The sequence below is a fragment of the Salmo trutta genome, chromosome 25, assembly GCF_901001165.1.
Source record: "Salmo trutta chromosome 25, fSalTru1.1, whole genome shotgun sequence".
In the NCBI taxonomy this organism is placed as follows: Eukaryota; Metazoa; Chordata; class Actinopteri; order Salmoniformes; family Salmonidae; genus Salmo; species Salmo trutta.
The window spans coordinates 44,713,370-44,736,097 of record NC_042981.1 but is presented as its reverse complement, the minus strand read 5'-3'; the positions used below and the strand labels follow the sequence as shown (position 1 = coordinate 44,736,097).

The following is a 22,728-nucleotide window of genomic DNA, read 5'->3' as shown; positions in this document are numbered from 1 at the left end:
CAAACCCTCTTTAATTATTACCTGATTAAATGAATCATGTAACAATTAACTCATTAGGAATTTGGGGCACCACGAGAGTGGTTGTTTAAAGAGTTACCATCTCCCGAATTAAACTCTATCACATCCATAAAACAGTCAACGTATTAATCATAACCTCGTATCATATCATCATTCTGAACAGTTGTAACCTCCGTCATCTGCAAAAACCGCAGCCTTACTTATGATTCAGTACTACACAAATTGGTTTAATTATTTATTTAGTAGCTCATTATCAGACGCTCTTATCCAGAGCGACTTACAGTAGTGAATGCATACATTTCATTTATTTTTTTTCTCCATACTGGCTCCCCGTGGGAATCGAACCCACAACCCTGGTGTTGCAAACACCATGCTCTACCAACTGAGCCATAGAGATCATGAACTGGGTCCTAAGTCTTTGTATGGTGGATAGGCTTTCAATGGAAAAACAGCCTTTCAAACAGCCTTTCAAAATAATAGCACTTCCTGGGTGGATTTTCCTCAGGTTTTCACCTACCATATCAGTTCTGTTATACTCACAGACATTATTTTAACCGTTTTGGAAACTTTCGATTTTGTGCTCATTCAACGGAAGTTTTGGAGGCTAAACATTTTCTGAACATCACGCGCCAATGTAAAATGCTGTTTTTGGATACAAATATGAACTTGATCGAACAAAACATACATGTATTGTGTAACATGATGTCCTATGAGTGTCATCTGATGAAGATCGTCAAAGGTTAGTGCAGAATTGTAGCTGTATTTCGGGTTTTTGTGATGCCTCTCCTTGCTAGGAAAATGGCTGTGTGGCTTTTCTTGTTTAGGTGGTGTCCTAACATAATGTAATGTTTTCCTTTCGCTGTAAAGCCTTTTTGAAATCAGACAATGTGGTTGCATTAAGGAAGGTTAATTATGTTTGAATTTATATGTAGAATTCTATTATAGTCATCAAATTGAGCAAGGCACATACATCTCTGATTGTTATACCACAAAGGTTGTGTGTGTGTGTGCATGTGTGTGTGTGCATCAGAGTGAGAGAGTATGTGTGTCTCTGACCTGTTGATGCATTGACACAAGAGACACCGTCGGGGGCAAGTACGAGGTCCTCGTCACAGTAGCACATTGTCCCCTCCTCGTTTTCATGACACTCGCCCGTCTCACAGTGGCTACAGTTCTGCACAGGGCAGATGATCACCTCTCCATCACTTTCCATCCCTATACAGGCACAGACACAGGAAATGGTCAAAGGATATGCTCCGTGCAGATGTCTTACCGTATATGCTGCCCCTTTGCTTTATTCCTCAACCCACAATATACAATGTTCCAGATGCAATAGCCTACATATACTAGAATAGAAAATAATAGAATAGAATAGGCTGGGAGCAGCACAGTGTCAACTGCAGAGCAGTGCTTTGCTCAAGGGCACAACAGTAGTGAAAGGTACCTGGGAGCAGACACCAGCAGACCTCCGATTGCCAGTTCAATTCCCACCTTTATCACCCTGCCTGACGCCTGCCTGAAGCTTGAACCAGCAACCTTACTACTGGTCCACCTCACTAACCTCTACCTTGCCTGTCGCCGCCCTATAGTTCATAGACAGTGTACTGTAATTGTCTCTCATTTCATCATCGTTACCTTTCAGAGCATCCAGGAAGATCTCTCCCTCTGAGTTGGTGAAAGAGGAGCCGTCATCTCCGTCCTGCTTTGGGTCATTTGCTTCAGAGGTGCTGCCACCTAGAGAAAGTGAAGGGGATGGTCGTAGTAACAAAATGACACAGTCAGTGAACTTACGACAGAGTACCTCTATCGTATATAGCAGGTGTCGAACTCATTCCACGAAGGGCCGATTGTCTGGAGGTTTTCGCTCCTCCTTTGTACTTGATTGATGAATTAAGGTCACTAATTAGTAAAGAACTCCCCTCACCTGGTTGTCTAGGTCTTCATTGAAAGGAAAAATCAAAAACCCGCAGACACTAGGCCCTCCATGGAACTAGTTTGACACCCCTGGTATGTACAGTAGGTTTAATTTCATCTAAAGTGCTACCCATTCACACATTATCTAATGATAAATAATGATAATACAGTTTTATGGACCAACAATGACAAAGTGACAGATAGGGTGATTGAAAATCTACATGACAATCTACATGACATCTACAATCTATATGTTAAGACAAAAATATATAATGTCATATGCTGTTATAGAGTGCATTCGGAAAGTATTTAGACCCCTTCACTTTTCCACATTTTGTTACGTTACAGCCTTATTCTAAAATTGATTAAATATTTTTTTCCCCTCATCAATCTACACACAATACCCCATAATGACAAAGTGAAAGCAGGTTCTATGACATTTTTGCAGTTAATACAAATAAAAAACATAAATACTTTATTTACATAAGTATTCAAACCCTTTTCTATGAGACACGAAATTGAGCTCAGGTGCATCCTGTTTCCATTGATCATCCTTAAGATGTTCCTACAACTTGATTGGAATCCACCTGTGGTAAATTCAATTGAAAGGCACACACCTGTCTATATAAAGGTCCCACGATTGACATGCATGTCAGAGTAGAAACCAAGCCATGAGATCGAAGGAATTGTACGTAGAGCTCCGAGACAGGATTGTGTCGAGGCACAGATCTGGGGAAGGGTACCAAAACATTTCTGCAGCAAGGAAGGTCCCCAAGACCTCAGGGAGGTGACCAAGAACCCGATGGTCATTCTGACAGAGCTCCAGAGTTCCTCTGTGGAGATGGGAGAACCTTCCAGAAGGAAGACCATCTCTGCAGCACACCACCAATCAGACCTTTATGGTAGAGTGGCACATGATAGATGTCACTCCTCAGTAAAAGGCACATGACAGCCCACTTGGAGTTTGCCAAAAGGCACCTAAAGGACTCCCAGACCATGAGAAACAAGATTCTCTGATCTGATGAGGCCAAGATTGTACTCTTTGGGCTGAATGCCAAGCGTCACGTCTAAAAGAAACCTGGCACCATCTCTACGGTGAAGCATGGTGGTGGCAGAATCATGCTGTTTTTGACTGGCAGGGACTGGGTGACTAGTCAGGATCGAGGGAAAGATGAATGGAGTAAAGTACAGAGAGATCTTTGATGAAAACCTGCTCCAGAGCACTCAGGACCTCAGACTGGGGCTAAGGTTCACCTTCCAACAGGACAATGACCCTAAGCACACAGCCAAGACAATGCAGGAGTGGCTTTGGGACAAGTCTCTGAATGTCCTTGAGTGGCCCAGCCAGAGCCCGAACATTTCTGAAGAGACCTGAAAATTGCTGTGCAGCAACGCTCCCCATCCAACCAAATAGGATCTGCAGAGAAGAATGGGAGAAACTGGGGTACCGTGTGTTGATTGATGAGGGGGAAAAAATATTTAATCCATTTTAGAATAAGGCTGCAATGTACCAAAATGTGGAAAAAGTCAAGGGGTCTGAATACTTTCCGAATGCACTGCTTTATATTCACTTTTTTATTTTATTTAACCTATATTTAACTAGGCAAGTCAGTTAAGAACAAATGTTTATTTACAATGATGATCTACCCCGGCCAAACCCTCCCCTAACCCGGATAACGCTGGGCCAATTGTGCGCCGGGATCGAACCGGGCTGTATATTCATGTTACTATATACTATATATTTATTGTAAATATTTTTTACCTACCTCTATACCCCCCTCCTCCACCACCGGATGTACAGGGGCCTCCCCCTCCCCCGAAGCCCCCTCGGGTCTTCCAGCCCAACTTCTGGCAGGGTTGCCCCCCCTGGCCTCCAAGTATTAGGGGTCTCCCACCCTGAGACCGAGGGTTACTGTCATTCCAACCTCCACCTCCACCTACACACACAAAGATACAAAGGACAAACACTAAGACCGTTATACACTGGATTAAATAATGTATACACATTTATGGACACCTTCTGGTTAGCCAATCAATCAATGAACACTTGATCGATTGATTGATTGATTTCTGGATAGTCACAGTCCTTAAAAGTTGCAAGCAAATCCTCACATGGGCACCATAATGTGGAGGATCATCCTCATATGGGGCACCAACATGTAGATAAAGGTCGTTCTAATGGGATGGGAGATGGTAATATTATGATTAATTTGATTGAAACTCCCTAGCATCCACCCATTCACACTCAGGTCATTGTCTGAAATAGCATCAGGAATGCTTCCAGCGCTGAGTCAGAAAGACAGTAACCATCTCTGTATCTGATAGAGAATTGGCAGTAGTTTGTAGTAGGGGCCTCCACCTCTCCTGTTAAACCCAGGCTCCGGCTCTAGTTAGCACGAAGACACCCACAATTAATCCTACGCAAACTCTCGCGGCTCACGTCTTGCCCTATTTTCTCCTTTTCTCTCCCACCACTCAAATGAGACAAACAAGTACATCCAAAACCTAAAAATAAAGAAAATCCTACGCCAGCAACAAACAGTAAACAGACCAGACAGAGCAAATGTTTTATTTGCGCTCACCGGGCTACACTCACATTATGCCAAGGCCTACTGAACAGCATAAGATGACTCACAATGAGTGAATAATGGATACAGAGATGTGTAAAACAATAACAGTAATGTAGAGGCGTTGTGTTTGCACCCCAGGTAGAAAAGGAGAGAGACAAATTGTGAAATTAAAACTTCTTAAGGCTAGGGGGCAGTATTTTGACGTCCGGATGAAAAGCATGCCCAAAGTAAACTGCCTGTTACTCAGGCCCAGAAGCTAGGATATGCATATAATTGATAGATGTGGATAGAAAACACCCTAAAGTTTCTAAAACTGTTAACATAATGTCTGTGAGTATAACAGAACTGATTTGGCAGGCGAAACCCGAGGACAAACCATCCAGGAAAAAACAAAATTGAGGTCATAGGATTTTCCAATATTTTTCTATGGGAAACCCTATTTATTAGGAATCTGGTTGCAGTTCCTATGGCTTCCACTAGATGTCAGCAGTCTTTAGAAATTGGTCGATGTTTTTCTTTTGAGAAATGAAGAAGTAGTGCTAGTCATTCCATATGTCACTCTGAAGGTCCCTACTATTTTGGTGCGTGTGAACAGGAGCACGCTCCGTGTTATTTTTCTTCGGTATTGGAAACAGATTATCCTGTCTTAAATTTTATCGATTATTTACATTTTAGGATACCCGAGGTTGGATTAGGATCATTGTTTGAAATGTTTGTACCAAGTTTACAGGTAACTTATTTGATACTTTGTAGTCATGTTGGGCGAGTTGGAACCGGTGTATTTCTGAATTAAACGCGCCAAATAAATGGACATTTTGGGTATATAAAGAAGGAATTTATCGAACAAAACGATCATTCATTGTGTCACTGAGACACTTGGGATTGCAAAAAGAAGAAGATCTTCAAAGGTAAAGGATTTATTTTATCGTTATTTCTGACTTTTGTGTTGCACCTGCCTGGTTGAAAAATGATTTTCATGTGTTTGTATGCGGGGCGCTGTCCTCAGATAATCGCATGGTCTGCTTTCGCCGTAAAAGCCTTTATGATATCTGACACTGCGGCTGGATTAAAGAGAAGTTAAGCTTTATTTTGATGTATTACACTTATATTTTCGTGAATGTTGAATATTGATATTTCTGTAGTTTGAATTTGTTGCTCTGCAATTTCACTGGATGTTTTCAAATCTATCCCGCTAACGGGATTGGCGTGTGAAGGGATCACTTAGAGGCTAATAGGCATGCAAACTTGGAGCACAAGTCACTGAAAACACTGGGTGGGAAATGAAAGTGGTAAATAATTAAATTGAGTTGTTAATAGAACTCAGTTGGGGAGCAAGCCTTTAAAAAGCTGTAGTTGTATTGAACTCAAACTGCACCAAGGGAGCGGGACACAGGGGGCCAGAATGGATTGGGGGCACACACTGAGGCAGATGCCCACACACACACCCAGAACATGCAAACAGACACCCACAAACACAGGTGCACACAGGCTGACACACACACAGGCAGGCACATACACACACAAACCCTGTCAAGCAGTCCTTCACAACACAAAACACACAGTGTTGTTGGAAGTTTTACCTGCCGCTCCAGACTTCCCGTTATGCCCTGGTACATCGGGGTTGTCCATTAACTCATTCTGGCTTTCCGATTGGCTGCTGTACCCACGTCCCCCACCTCCACCTGCGATGATCAGGGGGATGTGGACACCCCTCTCCACCTGTTACCATGGCAAATTAGTCAGTGTGACACCAATCTCTAACATATATTATACATTTAATGTGAGCGTGCCCAGTGGGTGTGCCAAGTTTCAATAAAAAAAGGCACAGGTGCTCAATTGAGGAAAGAAACAACAACATATATTCTAAATGATCTAATATATCCCCTTTCCTTTCCTTTCCTAACTTCCTTATCTTACTAGGGCTGTGTCAGTCATGAACTTTTGTCAGACGGTAACTGTTATACAAATGCCTGCAGGTCTTAGGGTAATTAACTTGTTTGGGATAGGGGGCAGTATTTTCACGGCCAGATAAAAAACGTACCCGATTTAATCTGGTTATTACTCCTGCCCAGAAACTATAATATGCATATAATTAGTAGATTTGGATAGAAAACACTCTAAAGTTTCTAAAACTGTTTGAATGGTGTCTGTGAGTATAACAGAACTCATATGGCAGGCCAAAACCTGAGAAGATTCCATACAGGAAGAGCCCTGTCTGACAATTTGTTCTCCTGTGGCATCTCTATCAAAAATACAGCATCTCTGCTGTAACGTGACATTTTCTAAGGCTTCCATTGGCTCTCAGAAGGCGCCAGAAAGTGGAATGACGTCTCTGCAGTCTCTGGGCGAAAAACAGCAGGAGTTTTTGTGAGTGGTCAGGCAGGGAACAATGACACTGGAGATGAGCGTCCACGAGACAACTCCATTTTTTTCTTTCAGTCTATTTTTTCTTAAATTAATGGAGGGGTGAATGTTTCAGTCCGAGAGTCTCTCTTCTCTGGCACCAGATTCCTGCATCAGGCCCCAAAAAATTTTGCTGCCGGGGGGTCGTGGAGATGAGAGAGAACTTGGGTAAATACAATTACACTTGACATGTGGACTGATTATTTTTGAAAAATAGGCACGGTGGGCTTTTGGTTTCTCTCACTCTAAAAACAGAAATAAATAATTCTAAATCACAAACTTTATTTACCACAGTGTGAAAGAGTGATAGCCTCTCTATATAAAGTGAGTTTCTGAAAGTCCTTCTTTGCTGATGTGAAGAAGAATAGGGGGGGGGGGTGTTGCCCATATTTTCAAGACCTGAGCTACTTAATTTATTTAAGCAATCTAATATATTTGTTTAGTCTTGGCCCATTTAGTAGGCTATTTTTCAGCATAAAGCTATATTTGTCAGCATAAAGCTGAGCGACTCACTCGTGACTCACTTGACCAAGTTAATCTGCTCATGTTGTGTGTGTTAAATTATTTGTGGCATTGTGGTTACAATGAAGAATGTAAATGTAACGAAATAAATCAAATACATCCTATTCATAATGAATAATCAAATGCGTTTTGCAAGCCTTTCATTTTTCCCTATTTCTTTTTTGTAAGATTTGATTTAATGTTTTTAGACAATACAAAACATACACATACAAATGACAACTACATCACACCTGCCCAGACCCACCTGCTCACACCGCCATCTCCAGCGCCCGCATCACTCTCTGCCACATGGCCTCAATCTGCACCATTTTGTTTCTATCTGTCGCCCACACACACTTTCAACATTTGGATAATAAAGCATTTAAAGTCTGACATTGGTTGATTTTCAGTTTTTAAGTATAACTTTTTCAAGATGATTGACGAGAAAAGTATCGTCCAACACATAGGGTATGGTATCTCTGCATCCTTATATTCCATGTCTTGAAATATGCAGACAGACGGATAAAAAGTTAATTTCCATTGTGATACTTCTGACAGCCAAATTTCTAACTCCACCCATAACTTTTGGACTTTATAACATTCCCAGAAGGCATGGATTATTATAACCTACTGAAAAATGTACCTGGTAATCTAATTAAATTTACTGCAGGCCAAAGACCTATGGGTTTAACCCTGAATGAAGGATTATATTGAAGATAGAAACCACCTCTTAATGAATTACGAGAGCTGATCCGTTACCCAACAAAATAATATATATCTTTTTTGTCTAATTGTTTTTATGACGACAGTCAGTAGACTATTATTCCTCTTTTCCTCCATTAATTAATTTGTCAACAAGATGGCGCCGACAGATAGGGCAGCTCTGCTTCTTGCTCCTAAGCAACTTTGCAGTATTTGTTTTTTTGTGTATTATTTCTTACGTTATTAGCCCAGGAAATGTTTTGTGTTATTACATACAGACAGACATGTTTTTGGGATACCAGCATTACCTGGAATACGACTTTTCCGAATTGGATCCTTTGTTCGTATCCCCCAATGCAATTGAATTGATTCCAGAGGCTGATTCAAAACACCTCCGGCGGAGAAGAGGTATTCGGAGTGGACTTCTAGTCCGACTCAGGAGGCGCGCACACAACCCACCACTTCAGAGTATATTACTCGCTAATGTTCAGTCTCTGTAGACCAGCTCAGGGCGAGAATCTCCTTCCAGAGAGACATCAGGGATTGTAACATACTCTGTTTCATGGAAACACAGCTCCCTCGGGATATACTGTCTTTGTCCATACAGCCAGCTGGGTAGTTAGTATATTGTGCAGACAGGAATAAAGAACTCTCTGGCAAGAAGAAAGGCGGGGGTGTATGTTTCATGATTAACCACTCATGGTGCGATTGTGATAACATACAGAAACTCAAGTATTTTTGTTCCCCCGACCTAGAATACCTCACAATGAAATGCTGACCGTATTACCTCCCAAGATCATTTTCTTAGGTTATAGTTACAGCCGTGTATATTCCCCCTCAAGCCAATACCATAATAGCTCAAAGAACTTCACTGGACTTTATGCAAACTGGAAAACACATATCCTAAGGCCGCATTTATTGTAGCTGGAGACTATAGCAAAGCAAATTTGAGAAAAACGCTACCGAAGTTATATCAACACATTGACTGTACTCGAGCTGCTAAAAACCTTGACCACTGCTACTCCAACTTACGGAATGCCTACAAGGCCCTCCCCTGCCCTCCCTTAGGCAAATCTGATCACGACTCCATTTTGCTCCTCCCTTCCTATAGGCAGAAACACAAACAGGAAATACCGGTGCTAAGGACTATTCAACGCTGGTCTGACCAATCAGAATCTACGCTTGAAGATTATTTTGATCACGTGGACTGGGATATGTTCCAATTAGCCTCTGAGAATAACATTGACGAACACACAGATACGGTGACTGAGTTTATCAAGAAGTGTATAGGAGATGTTGTACCCACTGTAACTATTAAAACCTACCCTAACCAGAAACCATGGATAGATGGCAGCATTCGCGCAAAACTGAATGTGCGAACCACTGCATTTAACCATGGCAAGGTGACTGGGAATATGGCCGAATACAAACAGTGTAGTTATTCCATCCGAAAGGCAATCAAACAGACAAAACATCAGTATAGAGACAAAGTGGAGTCGCAATTCAATGGCTCAGACATGAGACGTATGTGGCAGGGTCTACAGACAATCACGGACTACAAAGGGAAAACCAGCCACATCGTGGATACCGACGTCATGCTTCCGGACAAGCTAAACACCTTCTTCACCTGCTTTGAGGATAACACAGTGCTACCGATGCGGCCCGCTATCAACGACTGTGGGCTCTCCTTCTCCATGACCGATGTGAGTAAGACATTTAAGTGTGTTAACCCTCGCAAGGCTGCCGGCCCCGACGGCATCCTTAGCCGCATCCTCAGAGCATGCACAGACCAGCTGGCTGGAGTGTTTACGGACATATTCAATCTCTTCCCATCCTAGTCGGCTGTCTTCACTTGCTTCAAGATGTCCACCACTGTTCCTGTACCCAAGAAAGCAAAGATAACTGAAATAAACCACTATCGCCCCGTAGCACTCATTTCTGTCATCGTGAAGTGATTCGAGAGGCTAACTAAGGATCATATCACCTCTACCAAAGCTGACACCCTAGACCCACTTCAATTTGCTTTACACCCCAATAGATTCACAGACGATGCAATCGCCATCACACTGCCCTATCCCATCTGGACAAGAGGCAGTGGTGTAAAGTACTTAACTAAAATACTTCAATGTACTACTTAAGTAGTTTCATGGGGTATCTGTACTTTTCTTAACCTCTTGTCGTTTGCCTAGGATAGGGGGCGCTACAGCGATTTTTGCAAAAAATTCGTGCCCATTTTAAACGGCCTCCTACTCAAACTCAGAAGCTAGGATATGCATATAATTAATACTTGTGGATAGAAAACACCCTCAAGTTTCTAAAACTGTTTGAATGGTGTCTGTGAGTATAACAGAACTCATATGGCAGTCAAAACCCCGAGACCGATCGTAACAGGAAGTGGAATTCTGAATTGCGGACTCAACTTCATCAGTTTGTCTGTAAATCACACAGTGAGCAATGGTTCATTGAGCACTTCCTATTGCTTCCACTAGATGTCCCCAGTCTTTACAAAGTGATTTGAGCCTTCTACTGTGAAAACTGAATGAATGAGACGCAGTGGAACGTGGTCATAACGGAGAGGGCCATCACCATTATGACGCCGGTGCCCCTGGCTACCCTCCCCTTTCGAAACGTTATTGAAACACAATGCAATCGTCCCCCTTGAATCTTATTGGAGCTCTGGTTGAAAAAGGCCCTAAAGATTTATGTTATACAACGTTTGACATGTTTGAACGAACCTAAATAAATAAAAAAAATGCATTTTTTCGTAAGTGGAGTCCCGCGCACGACGGAACTTTTGGTGCAGCCTTCAGAACGCGCTAACAAGAACAAGCTATTGGAACATAAAGGATTAACTTTTTCGAACGAAAATACATTTGTTGTGGACCTGGGATTTCCTAGAAGTGCTTTCTGATGAAGATAATCAAAGGTAAGGGATTATTGACAATAGTATACAAGACTAGATTTGATATGCCGTCCATGGGAGGGGTGCGTCACTTGAGTAGGTTGAGCCACTGACGTGGTCTTCCTGTCTGGGTTGGCGCCCCCCCCTTGGGTTGTGCCGTGGCAGACATCTTTGTGGGCTATACTCGGCCTTGTCTTCGGACGGTAAGTTGGTGGTTGTAGATATCCCTCTAGTGGTGTGGGGGCTGTGCTTTGGCAAAGTGGGTGGGGTTATATCCTGCCTGTTTGGCCCTGTCCGGGGGGCACCATCGGATGGGGCCACAGTGTCTTCTGATCCCTCCTGTCTCAGCCTCCAGTATTTATGCTGCAGTAGTTTATGTGTCGGGGGGCTAGGGTCAGTCTGTTACATCTGGAGTATTCTCTTGTCTTATCCAGTGTCCTGTGTGAATGTAAATATGCTCTCTCTAATTCTCTCTTTCTTTCTCTCTTTCTCTCGGAGGACCTGAGCCCTAGGACTACCTGGCATGATGACTCCTTGCTGTCCCCAGTCCACCTGGCCATGCTGCTGCTCCAGTTTCAACTGTTCTGCCTGCGGCTACGGAACCCTGACCTGTTCACCGGACGTGCTTGTTGCACCCTCGACAATTACTATGATTATTATTATTTGACCATGCTGGTCATTTACGAACATTTTAACATCTTGACCATGTTCTGTTATAATATCCACCCGGCACAGCCAGAAGAGGACTGGCCACCCCTCATAGCCTGGTTCCTCTCTAGGTTTCTTCCTAGGTTTTTGGCCTTTCTCAGGAGTTTTTCCTAGGGAGTTTTTCCCAGCCACCGTGCTTCTTTCACATGCATTGCTTGCTGTTTGGGGTTTTAGGCTGGGTTTCTGTACAGCACTTTGAGATTTCAGCTGATGTACGAAGGGCTATATAAATAAATTTGATTTGATTTGATTTGATTTGATATGCGATTGTTCCAAGATGGCGCTGACCTGTAACGGTAGCCTATTTTCTGAGTATCGCGTCCCCTTTTATAGCAAAGTGTGATTACACAGTAAAGTTATTTTTAAATCTGGCATTACAGGTGCTTTCAAGAGATATTCATCTATAAATCTTAGAATGACAATATTACATTTTAAAAATGTTTTCGAATAGTAATTTAGTAAATTGTAGCGCTGTTTCACCGGATGCATTTCAGGGAAAATAGTTAGTCAACATTACGCGCCGATGTAAAATGCTGTTTTTATATATAAATATGAACTTTATCGAACAAAAGAATGCATGTATTGTGTAACATGATGTCCTAGGGGTGTCATCTGATGAAGATTGTCAAAGGTTAGAGCTGCATTTAGCTGTTTTTTGGTTATTTGTGATGCATGTGGTTGGTCGGAAAATGGCTATGTGGCTACTTTTACGATATACTCCTCTAACATAATCTAATGTTTTGCTTTTGCTGTAAAGCCTTTTTGAAATCGGACAATGTGGTTCAATTCAGGAGAGGTGTATCTATAAAACGATATAACATACTCCTATATTTGAAAAAAAATATATATGAAATTTAGTTATGCTAATGGCGATAGGATTTTTCGCTGGATGTCGAGCCCGACCAGGGGTTAACTATTTTTATTTTGGACAATTTTACTTTTACTTCACTACATTCCTAAAGAAAATAATGTACTTTTTACTCCATATGTTTTCTCTAACACCCAAAAGTACTCATTACATTTTGATTGCTTTGCCTGAAAGGGAAATGGTCCAATTCACGTACTTATCAAGAGAACATCCCTGCTCATCTCTTCTGCCTCTGATCTGGCGGACTTACTACAGACACATGCTTCATTTTTAAATTATGTCTGAGTGTTGGAGTGTGCCCCTGGCTATCCGTAAAAAAAAAAAAAAATGTAAACGTTGTTGTCCGGTTTGTTTAATATAATTTGAATTTGAAATGATTTATAATTGTACTTTTGATACTTACTTATATTTTAGCAATTACGTTTACTTTTGATACGTAAGTATATTTAAAACCAAATACTTTCAGTCCTTTACTCAAGTAGTATTTTACTGGGTGACTTTCACTTTTACTTGAGTAATTTTCTTTTAAGGTATGTTTACTTTTACTCAAGTACAACAATTAAGTACTTTTTCCACCACTGACAAGTGGAATACGTATGGAAGAATGCTGTTCATTGACTATAGCTCAGCATTCAACACCATAGTACCCTCCAAGCTCATTATTAAGCTCGGGCCCTGGGTCTGAACCCCACCCTGTGCAACTGGGTCCTGGACTTCTTGACCGGCCACCCCCAGCTGGTGAAGGTAGGAAACAACACCTCCACTTCACTGATCCTCAACACAGGGGCCACACAAGGGTGTGTGCTCAGCCCCCTCCTGTACTCCCTGTTCACCCATGACTGTGTGACCACACACGCCTCGAACTCAATCATTAAGTTTGCAGACGTCACAACAGTAGTAGGCCTGATTACCAATAATGACAAGACAGCCTACAGAGAGGAGGTGAGGGCCTTCGGAGTGTGGTGCCAGGGAAATAACCTCTATCAATGTCGACAAAACAAAGGAGCTGATCGTGGACTTCCTGAAACAGCAGAGGGAGCACACCCATATCCTCATCGACGGGACCACAGTTGCGCAGGTGAAAAGCTTCAAGTTCCTCAGTGTACAGATCATTGACGATGGTCCACCAACACAGAGAGCGCCTCTTCAACCTCATGAGGTTGAAAAAATGTGGCTTGGCACCTAAAACCCTCACAAACTATTACAGATGCACTATTGAGAGCATCCTGTCGGGCTGTATCACTGCCTGGTATGGCAACTGCACCCCCTGCACCCGCAGGGCTCTCCAGAGGGTGGTGCGGTCTGCCCAACGCATCACCGGGGGCAAACTACCTGCCCTCCAGTAGACCTACAGCACTTGATGTCACAGGAAGGCCAAAAAGATCATCAAGGACATCAACCACCTGAGCCACTGCCTGTTCACCCTGCTATCATCCAGAAGGCGAGGTCAGTACAGGTGCATCAAAGCAGGGACCGAGAGACTGAAAAACAGCTTCTATCTCAAGGCCATCAGACTGTTAAATAGCCACCACTAGACGGCTTCCACCTGGTTATGTAACTCTGCACCTTAGAGGCTGCTGCCCCATATACATAGACTTGAAATCACTGTCCACTCTAATAATGGAACACTAGTCACTTTAAGAATTTTCACATATTTTTGCTTTACTCATCTCATATGTATATACTGTATTATATTCTTCTGTATTTTAGTCTGTCACTCTGACATTGCTCATCCTAATATTTATATAATTATACATTCCTTAATTCAACTGTTGTACTTTTAGTTTGTGTGTATTGTTGTGAATTGTTAGATATTACTGCACTGTTGGAGCTAGAAACACAAGCGTTTTGCTACACCCGCAATAACATCTGCTAAACATGTGTATTTGGCAAATAAAATATGATTTTAATTTTGATTTGGCTAAAAATAAACCTTGCCATGAATTAAGAACTGATTTTTTTTCTTTCACAATGCAATGCGGTACATTGACAACTCAAATCGCTTTAAAGAGTCTTCTAATATTAGAAAACAAATTAATATACCAAAACAATAACTTAAAAAACAGTCATCCCTGGATTTCTTCAAATTGCTGTGCAGGAAAAGGATGTCATCCACCGTGTCTGGTCGCAGGCTCACAGCTGGCTTCTCACTGAAACCACACATTCATCTGAAGGTGACACTTTATCGTTTGGAACCACACAATTACCAGGTGGACAGTAGGCCTCTTGAAGCGATAGAGGAAAACAACAAGATCCACAAGTATTCTTTCACAATATCTGGCCTTATGTTATCTGCAGTTTTGTGATGCACTGTCCCACTCCGTGGTGGACAACATTCAGTCTTCGTTTATGTAATGGGCTGTAAGGCACAAGTATTATATTTTTAGAAAATCGGCAGTCCACATGTCAAGTGTAATTGAGCCATTGTATTTACCCAAGTTCTCTCTCAACTCCGGGGCCACCCGCCTGCTGATTTTTTTGGCCTGATGCAGGACTCTATTGCGATAGGAAAGAGACTGGCAAACATTCCCACCTCAATTAATTTACAAAAGTATAGTCTAATAGCTTGACTATGTGTGAAAAATCCCCCAATTTGTGCAACAGTTTAGACTACTGATGCTGCAGTAAGTCAGAGATTAATCCTATTGTAACGTGTAGCCTAATGGCCAAAAAAGGGCAAACTTGCAATGTATTCGATGCTTAAGCACTCTGAAGTGCTACCTCAAGTTCTACCTCAATATCACAGACCATATTTGCCCTAACAAAAAATGCATCAACCCCTACAAATATTTAAATGTATAATAGTCCATTATAATATATTGTTATTATGTTGCCAATTGGAGTATTAGTTTCATATCCTACTGATATGAAACAAATACTGATCACCATGCCTCACGCAACCACAAAAAGTTTTGATAAAGCAATTTCACAAATCTGGCTGTTTTTAAACTTTTCTATGCTGTATTAAAGGCTTTACACTTTTTTTCATTATAACAGACTCTCTGGTATTACTTATCTATTATTTAGTATTGTTTACAGTGTTCCAAACTGGCAGATAGATTATATTGTAATCTAACAGTACCTGTTTGTCATGCAACAGTATCTCTTGCGCTTTTGACAATGATTTTACATGAGGCATATTTGACATGATATACAGTGGCTTGCGAAAGTATTCACCCTTCTTGGCATTTTTCCTATTTTGTTGCCTTACAACCTGGAATTAAAATAGATTTTGGGGGGTTTGTATCATTTGATTTACACAACATGCCAAACACTTTGAAGATGCAAAATATATTTTATTGTGAAACAAACAAGAAATAAGACAAAAAAACAGAGAACTTGAGCGTGCATAACTATTCACCCCCAAAGTCAATACTTTGTAGAGCCACTTTTTGCAGCAATTATAGCTACAAGTCTCTTGGGGTATGTCACTATAAGCTATACGCTTGCCCATTCTTCAAGGCAAAACTGTTCCAGCTCCTTCAAGTTGGATGGGTTCTGCTGGTGAACAGCAATCTTTACGTCATACCACAGATTCTCAATTTGATTGAAGTCTGGGCTTTGACTAGGCTATTCCAAGACATTTAAATGTTTTCCCTTAAACCACTCGAGTGTTGCTTTAGCAGTATGCTTAGGGTCATTGTCCTGCTGAAAAGTGAACCTCAGTCCCAGTCTCAAATCTCTGGAAGACTGAAACAGGTTTCCCTCAAGATTTTCCCTCTATTTAGCGCCATCCATTGTTTCTTCAATTCTGATCAGTTTCCTATTCCCTGCCGATGAAAAACATCCCCACAGCGTGATGCTGCCACCACCATGTGGGGATGGTGTCTCGGGGTGATGAGAGGTGTCGGGTTTGCGCCAGACATAGTGTTTTCCTTGATGGCCAAAAAGCAAAATTTTAGTCTCATCTGACCAGAGTACCTTCTTCCATATGTTTGGGGAGTCTCCCACATGCCTTTTGACAAACACCAAATGTCTTTGCTTATTTTTTTCTTTAAAAAATACTTTTTTCTGGTGACTCTTCCGTAAAGCCCAGCTTTGTGGAATGTACGGATCAAGTGGTCCTATGGACAGATACTCCAATCTCCGCTGTGGAGCTCCTTCAGGGTTATCTTTGGTGTCTTTGTTGCCTCGCTGATTAATGCGCTCCTTGCCTGGTCTGTGAATTTTGGTGGGCAGCCCTCTCTCTGCAGGTTTGTTGTTGTGTCATATTCTTTCCATTTTTTAATAATGGAATTCACTTTCCAATAAATTGGAATTAAAAAGAAGCCATCCAACCTTGATGGGCTATCAGCAGGACAATAGACTCTTGCCGAGTTTAGTGAGTTTAGTGACTTTAAATGTATTCATGGGTGTTTGCGAGGCATGTCTCATCACCCATCTCTTTGCATAACCCACCACATACACAGTTTTCTAACCACATCTGGATCCACAACGAATTACTATGGAAATAAATATCACTGAATGACAGAAATATGTGTATAAAGTAGGCTAATGCAATTGAAGGCAAGAAATTGTTGCTTACTGAAACAGCCAAAGTCATCCAAATGTTATATGATTTGAAGCAACAGCCTACCCGCGTATGGTCAACTATTTCAGCACTGCTTTGAGACAAGCATGGGGACTGGTCTTGATAAATCAGTGAGATTTTTTTTTCACTGAATCTTTGTTTGGGTATTGGTTAGCCTACAATTAGGGAGTGGAAATGTTAGGATTATTTTGCTCTTCACCCTTGCAGTCACTTAGTAGCCTAAACCTACTCCCGACCGATCACATTGTAGAGTGACATATTTTCCTAATGGAAACCCTGAGGCCTACATAGGTTACTGTAAAATGCATTTTCATTTTTCTTGGAATATAAACACCATAAAATTCATTAGTTTCATTAAGCTAACAGTATAAACAGCACAACAAATACAATCATAATTTACAAACAAATTACAATCAATCCCATATAGTCTGTTCGAACAAGAAAAGGTTTTAAATTCTCAAGTATAGCCAATATTAAAAACAGCCAAATGCATTCGTTAATTCAATCGCTTTAGCCGACATGTTGCGATTTAAAGACATGGGTGACTTGTATGCTGTGATGACATGCACAATTAAATGACTGATTGATTGATATACTGTATATTGAAGTAGGCCTTTATGCCAATAAGTAAGTTATGTTAAAACAGCTAGAGTAAACAGGACTCGTACAGTGGTTCTTCCTTTAAAAGTTGCAGCATACTGCAGCACAGCTTGCGTGGTGCCACAAAATTCTATGGCATGTTATTTAATTGCCAACTACTGGTACCATTAATGCTAGTTAGTGCTAGTTTGACCACCAGAGGGCATCTTTGAGAAGCATTTGATAGCCTTCAATATTGGCTGTACTAGAGAGTTTAAAACCTTTTAGTAGTATGGGACTGATTTTAAGAAATTTTGCTTAATTAATTTGATTAATATTATGGTGTTTCTATTCCAAGAAAAATAAAAAACCCTCTGGGTTTCCGTTAGGATGGAACGGAAAATATGGCGCTGTACAACGTGACGGTTGGAAGTAGGCTACAGTGCTGGGCTATTTAGATAAAAAATCCCTGTGTCGTGTGCAGGCACGTGGGAGACCGGGGTTCAATTCCCCGATGGGGAGGAAGGAGTAGGCTGTCCTTGTAAATAATAATTTGTTCTTAACTGATTCCATATGTGTTATTTCATAGTTGTGATGTCTTCACTATTATTCAACAATGTAGAATGCAACGTAAAGTTGGTTGCCAACCGCCATATAAAGTCCAAAGAATGAAAAAAAAGAAAGCCTGTGGAAGGAGGAGAGATGGCGAGAAAGGAATTCGGTTTAACTTTTTATCTGTGGATTAGTTGTCGGAGTAGAGACCTTGTGCATTTCAGGTAAAATAGCAACCCAATGTTTATATCCCAGGACAAATTAGCTAGCAACAGCAAGCCTGCTAGCTAAATTGCCATAAATGTTTAATGCTTTTCGTCCTGTCGCCAAATTAATATAATTGGTGCAGAGTTTGTTTTGATATTTCAACCTTCCTTGTCCTGATCGTGTCTGGTGTGGGGGTACAAAATCAACATGCGCGCGATGACGCACGCGCACGTCCGGTTTGGTCAGCCTGTAACGGTGAGTTTTAAAAGCATTATAGGCCTACTGTTTTGATGATAAGTGTTTGATGTGATTTTCGATTGCATTTGCATTGATGTCAGAGTGAATAGAGGGACAGTAGAGAGCTGAGTACCAGACCATTAGCGGTCGTTAGTGAGTTGGGCACTACCAACGCATCAGCGTCATTCATGTACTGAGTGCATAGGAGGAGATTACTGTGACTCAACAGTGATGTGGAATTTGACTGCGGTCTTGACTCAGGACTGCCAGAGTGGCGGTAATGCAGTCATCGCAACAGCCCTAATCCTTACCAGACTCTTTTATTTCCATTACTTCCATCCTTCACATCTGACTGTTGAAAGCAACATGGAGGAGACATACCCAATCTTTTCACCTATCAGTTATCAAGGAGGGCAAGAAAACAGGGAAAGCTTTGCGACTCTGCCTTTTCTCCTTACCTTGAACACATAGGTGGCTCCTCCTCCTCCGCCCCCGCCCCCTTTGACCTGTGTCTTCTTGTCCAATGGCGTCTGCTCTACACAGATCTTGTTCAGTGTCCCGTTGGTCTACCAATGAGAATGGAGAGAGAGTGATAGCTGAGTTTCTTTATTCAGGGGAAAATAACACATTTGAGACACTGTACATCTGTATAATCCAGACTTCCTCACAAATCATGCATTGATATCAATGGAAGATATCTGCTAAAGTCAAGTTCCAAGCTCATATCTGTAGGTAGGATTGGGCCTTTACTAGCCTATTCCCAGATCTGTTTGTGCTGTCTTGACAAATTCTACAGTCATTGTCATGCAAAACAAGACGTGTCCAAGAGCATAGGAGTACTACACCTAATGTGTTATTCTACCCAATCTACCCATCACTGCCTTGGGCTATTGTAACAAATGAGAGATTTATCGAGAGCCAAACGACCAGCGGTGCTGATGACAGGTAATAATAACCAAACAGTCAGTCCTCTTCCTTCCAACCACGACACTTTCATCAATCTGGACTTCAGGCTCCTACAGCCAGAGCTGGAGAGGGAGGGGCCAATATGGAGTTTGATTGACAGCTGCAGGAGAAGAGGGGGCAATGGACCTTGGCCAGTGCCCCATGGGAGGCCGTGGATTGTCAGAGCTCAATTTCACACAGAATTACCCCCCGTCCTCCTGCCCTAACCCACACCCTCCCACCTCTGGCTGTCGCTTTTGTGTGTGTGTGTGTGTGTGTGTGTGTGTGTGTGTGTGTGTGTGTGTGTGTGTGCGCGCGCGCGCGCGCGCGTGCGTGTGCGTGCGTGCGTGCGTGCATTAGTATGTGTGAGTGTCTAATATGGTGTGTAAAAGCCTAAAAGGATATTAATACTTCTACAGAGGGGAGGCTGTGAGAAACATAGAACACACCAGCACTCAACTAATCAGTTTTAAAAGCCCCCTTTTGAGAGTATCTACTTCCTTCAGGATTATAGACCTCAAATGACTCCAAATGCATCTGGGCCACCTCTCAGCTTTTCATTGTCTAACATTTTTCTCCAAGATATGATTCCTGACTGAGAACTCCAAAGTACAAGACAACTCTGGGATGAGGCCAAAAACAACATAATGGGCTGAGAGGAGGGGTGTAAACATTTAAACAAAATTGGGATTCTTGATGTTAAGAAATCATCCCTAAACGAAAAACAATGTTTATTTATTTTTTCCCCAGCTATCACAAAATATTATTTTCTGTGTTATAGCTTAAGTAGACGATTGGCTATAAAGGCCTGGGGAAAGTTGTGTAATTTAAATAAAACCAGAGAGGAAGAGTCAAACTTTAGATATACTTTGATGAATTTGTGAGGCATGCAAGACAAGACATTGCAAGATACAGATTACTTAGACATATGTGCATGGTTCTTTCTGCCCCTTCCTCTCTCTCCATCGCGCTCGTGCTTGCTTGCTTGCCGTCTCGTGCTTGCCTGTTCGTTCTCTTCACTAATGATACGCATGTGTGTTCAGTAATCGGTCTGTTGCGTGTAGAATATCCTAGCCTATTCATTGATGATAAGCCCTGCTTTACTGAAGTTGCGAGACATTGCAAGCCAAACAATTGCGAGATACAGCATTCCATTGTGAGATACAGCTTTTGATTACCGTTAGATAGGCCTAGTGCACAGTTCTGACTGTTTGCCTGGAGGCCGACCTGACTTTATATTTTTCCCCTCCCCTCTCCCTCCGTTCTTCGCAAGCTCCCTCACTTTGAAAGATAAGCGTTTGTGTTCTCCAAAGTACTGCAACTAACCAGTCTCCTTTCCAAAAATACTGAATTTTAGGAATTTGAGAAGTCGATTCATAGCAGAATTGAATTCTGACACTCAGAAATGGGAGTCAACACCGGGAGTCGATGTGTAAGAAGTCGAGGAATCAATTATTTTGGAGTTGACTCTCCACCACTACGTCATCAACATTTGAGAAAATGGTAGAGAAAGGCAAGCAACAGCAGCGAAGTCCTGTATGACAATACTTTGAGAAGATAAATCAAGCGTCTTGCCATTTCCATATTTGGATTGAGACTCTCACCTAGGGATGTGACAAATGGAAAACGTGGTGAAATGCAAATTTGCGAGTTGTAATTGAGGTACGGTAATGGTAGTAATAGGTGCAATGCTTAACCATCTGAAAGGGATGCACTGTGAGACCTAAACCGTTACTAGAAGCAGTGCGGCTGCATTGTGGAATTTTATGAATTTGTGTTATAATTTTAACAGAAAATTGATAAAAATGCTGTTTAAACGTTAATAATTGTTTACCATTTCTCACATTCCTAATGAGAGTCAATTCAATAAAACAATGTTTACAGTGGAAATGTCAAAGCAGTTTTGAGGATGTTCTTCTTTTGCCATATCCCTGAGACTTCAACATTCCAGTTTGGATCGAGCTAGGCCATGTGATAGGCTACTTATGCACTTGTGAATAACTGACAGGATGGCGTATAGGTGTAAGTGATGAAGCAACCTGGTTAATTAGAAAGCAAAATTAAGCATTACCATAGCCCCCCTGGACTAAGAAATCTGGTTTAACCTGGGTTTGTCTTCAGTGTATTTGTTTTTTTTCCAGGTTATCAGACCCTTCTTAGATACAGTCATCTTAGATAGGGCTCCCGTGTGGCGCAGCGGTGTAAAGCACTGCATCTCAGTGCAAGAGGTGTCACTACAGTCCCTGGTTTGAATCCAGGCTGTATCACATCCGGCCGTGATTGGGAGTCCCATAGGGCAGCGCACAATTGGCCCAGCGTTGTCTGGGCTTGGCCGGTGTAGGCCGTCATTCTAAATAAGAATTTATTCTTAACTGACTTGCATAGTTAAATAAAAAGGTTAGATCTACACAGTCCACTTTGATCCAAGTGCCTGCCTAGGAGGCAGGGGCTAGGGGTCAATTTGGGATGAGGCATAATTGTTAAAGTAATAAGCCTTGACGTGTATTCTGAGCTTTTGGGAAGTTGGTACTCACATTGGGGCAAGCGTCCTCTCCTTTTTGGCCCACCAGGAAATGAAGCAACTCGCCCTTCTGAAGCAGGAAGTCCGCTGTGAGTTGGACACCATGTGACTTGGTCATGGCCAATACGCTGCGACCGCCAGCCGCTCCACAAGCTGTGATCCTGTTTTGGAAATACACATAAACAGAAAGGCATGACTTTGGTATTACTACTTTGTATGAACCAGCTGTGCATAAGGCATTATAAATGCATTTATCACATTTGCTTTAACTTAAAGGTCTGATATGTAGCTTTGTGGGCGACCCGACCAAATTCACATAGAAATGTGAGTTAAATATTTGTCATCCTCATTGAAAGCAAAACTGATAAGCAGTAGATCCATTCTATGTGCACTATTTCTATGCTTCCAGTCCTTATGTTTCAGTTTTGTGTCTTTAATATTATAAAGCCAACTCGGCTCCTTCATTCATTGAATCAGATTCATTCATTCATCACAAAGCCCACTGATATTGCAAACTACTTTAACGACTTTTTCATTGGCAAGATAAGCAAACTTTGGGATGACATGCCT

The 22,728-nt window shown here is 41.8% G+C and overlaps 1 protein-coding gene across 1 annotated transcript in view; it reads right to left on the bottom strand.

Annotated features, from left to right (window-relative positions):
• LOC115162610 (ALK tyrosine kinase receptor-like) overlaps positions 1-22,728 on the bottom strand; it is a 748,203-nt gene that overhangs the window by 50,079 nt on the left and 675,396 nt on the right. Inside the window, exons 13-18 of the mRNA XM_029714073.1 lie at positions 22,172-22,319; positions 19,151-19,258; positions 6,083-6,221; positions 3,699-3,869; positions 1,654-1,752; positions 1,075-1,233 (exon numbers count right to left, since the gene is read on the bottom strand). Of these exons, the coding sequence (XP_029569933.1) occupies positions 1,075-1,233; positions 1,654-1,752; positions 3,699-3,869; positions 6,083-6,221; positions 19,151-19,258; positions 22,172-22,319 (824 nt within the window). The remainder of the gene's footprint in view (positions 1-1,074; positions 1,234-1,653; positions 1,753-3,698; positions 3,870-6,082; positions 6,222-19,150; positions 19,259-22,171; positions 22,320-22,728) is intronic.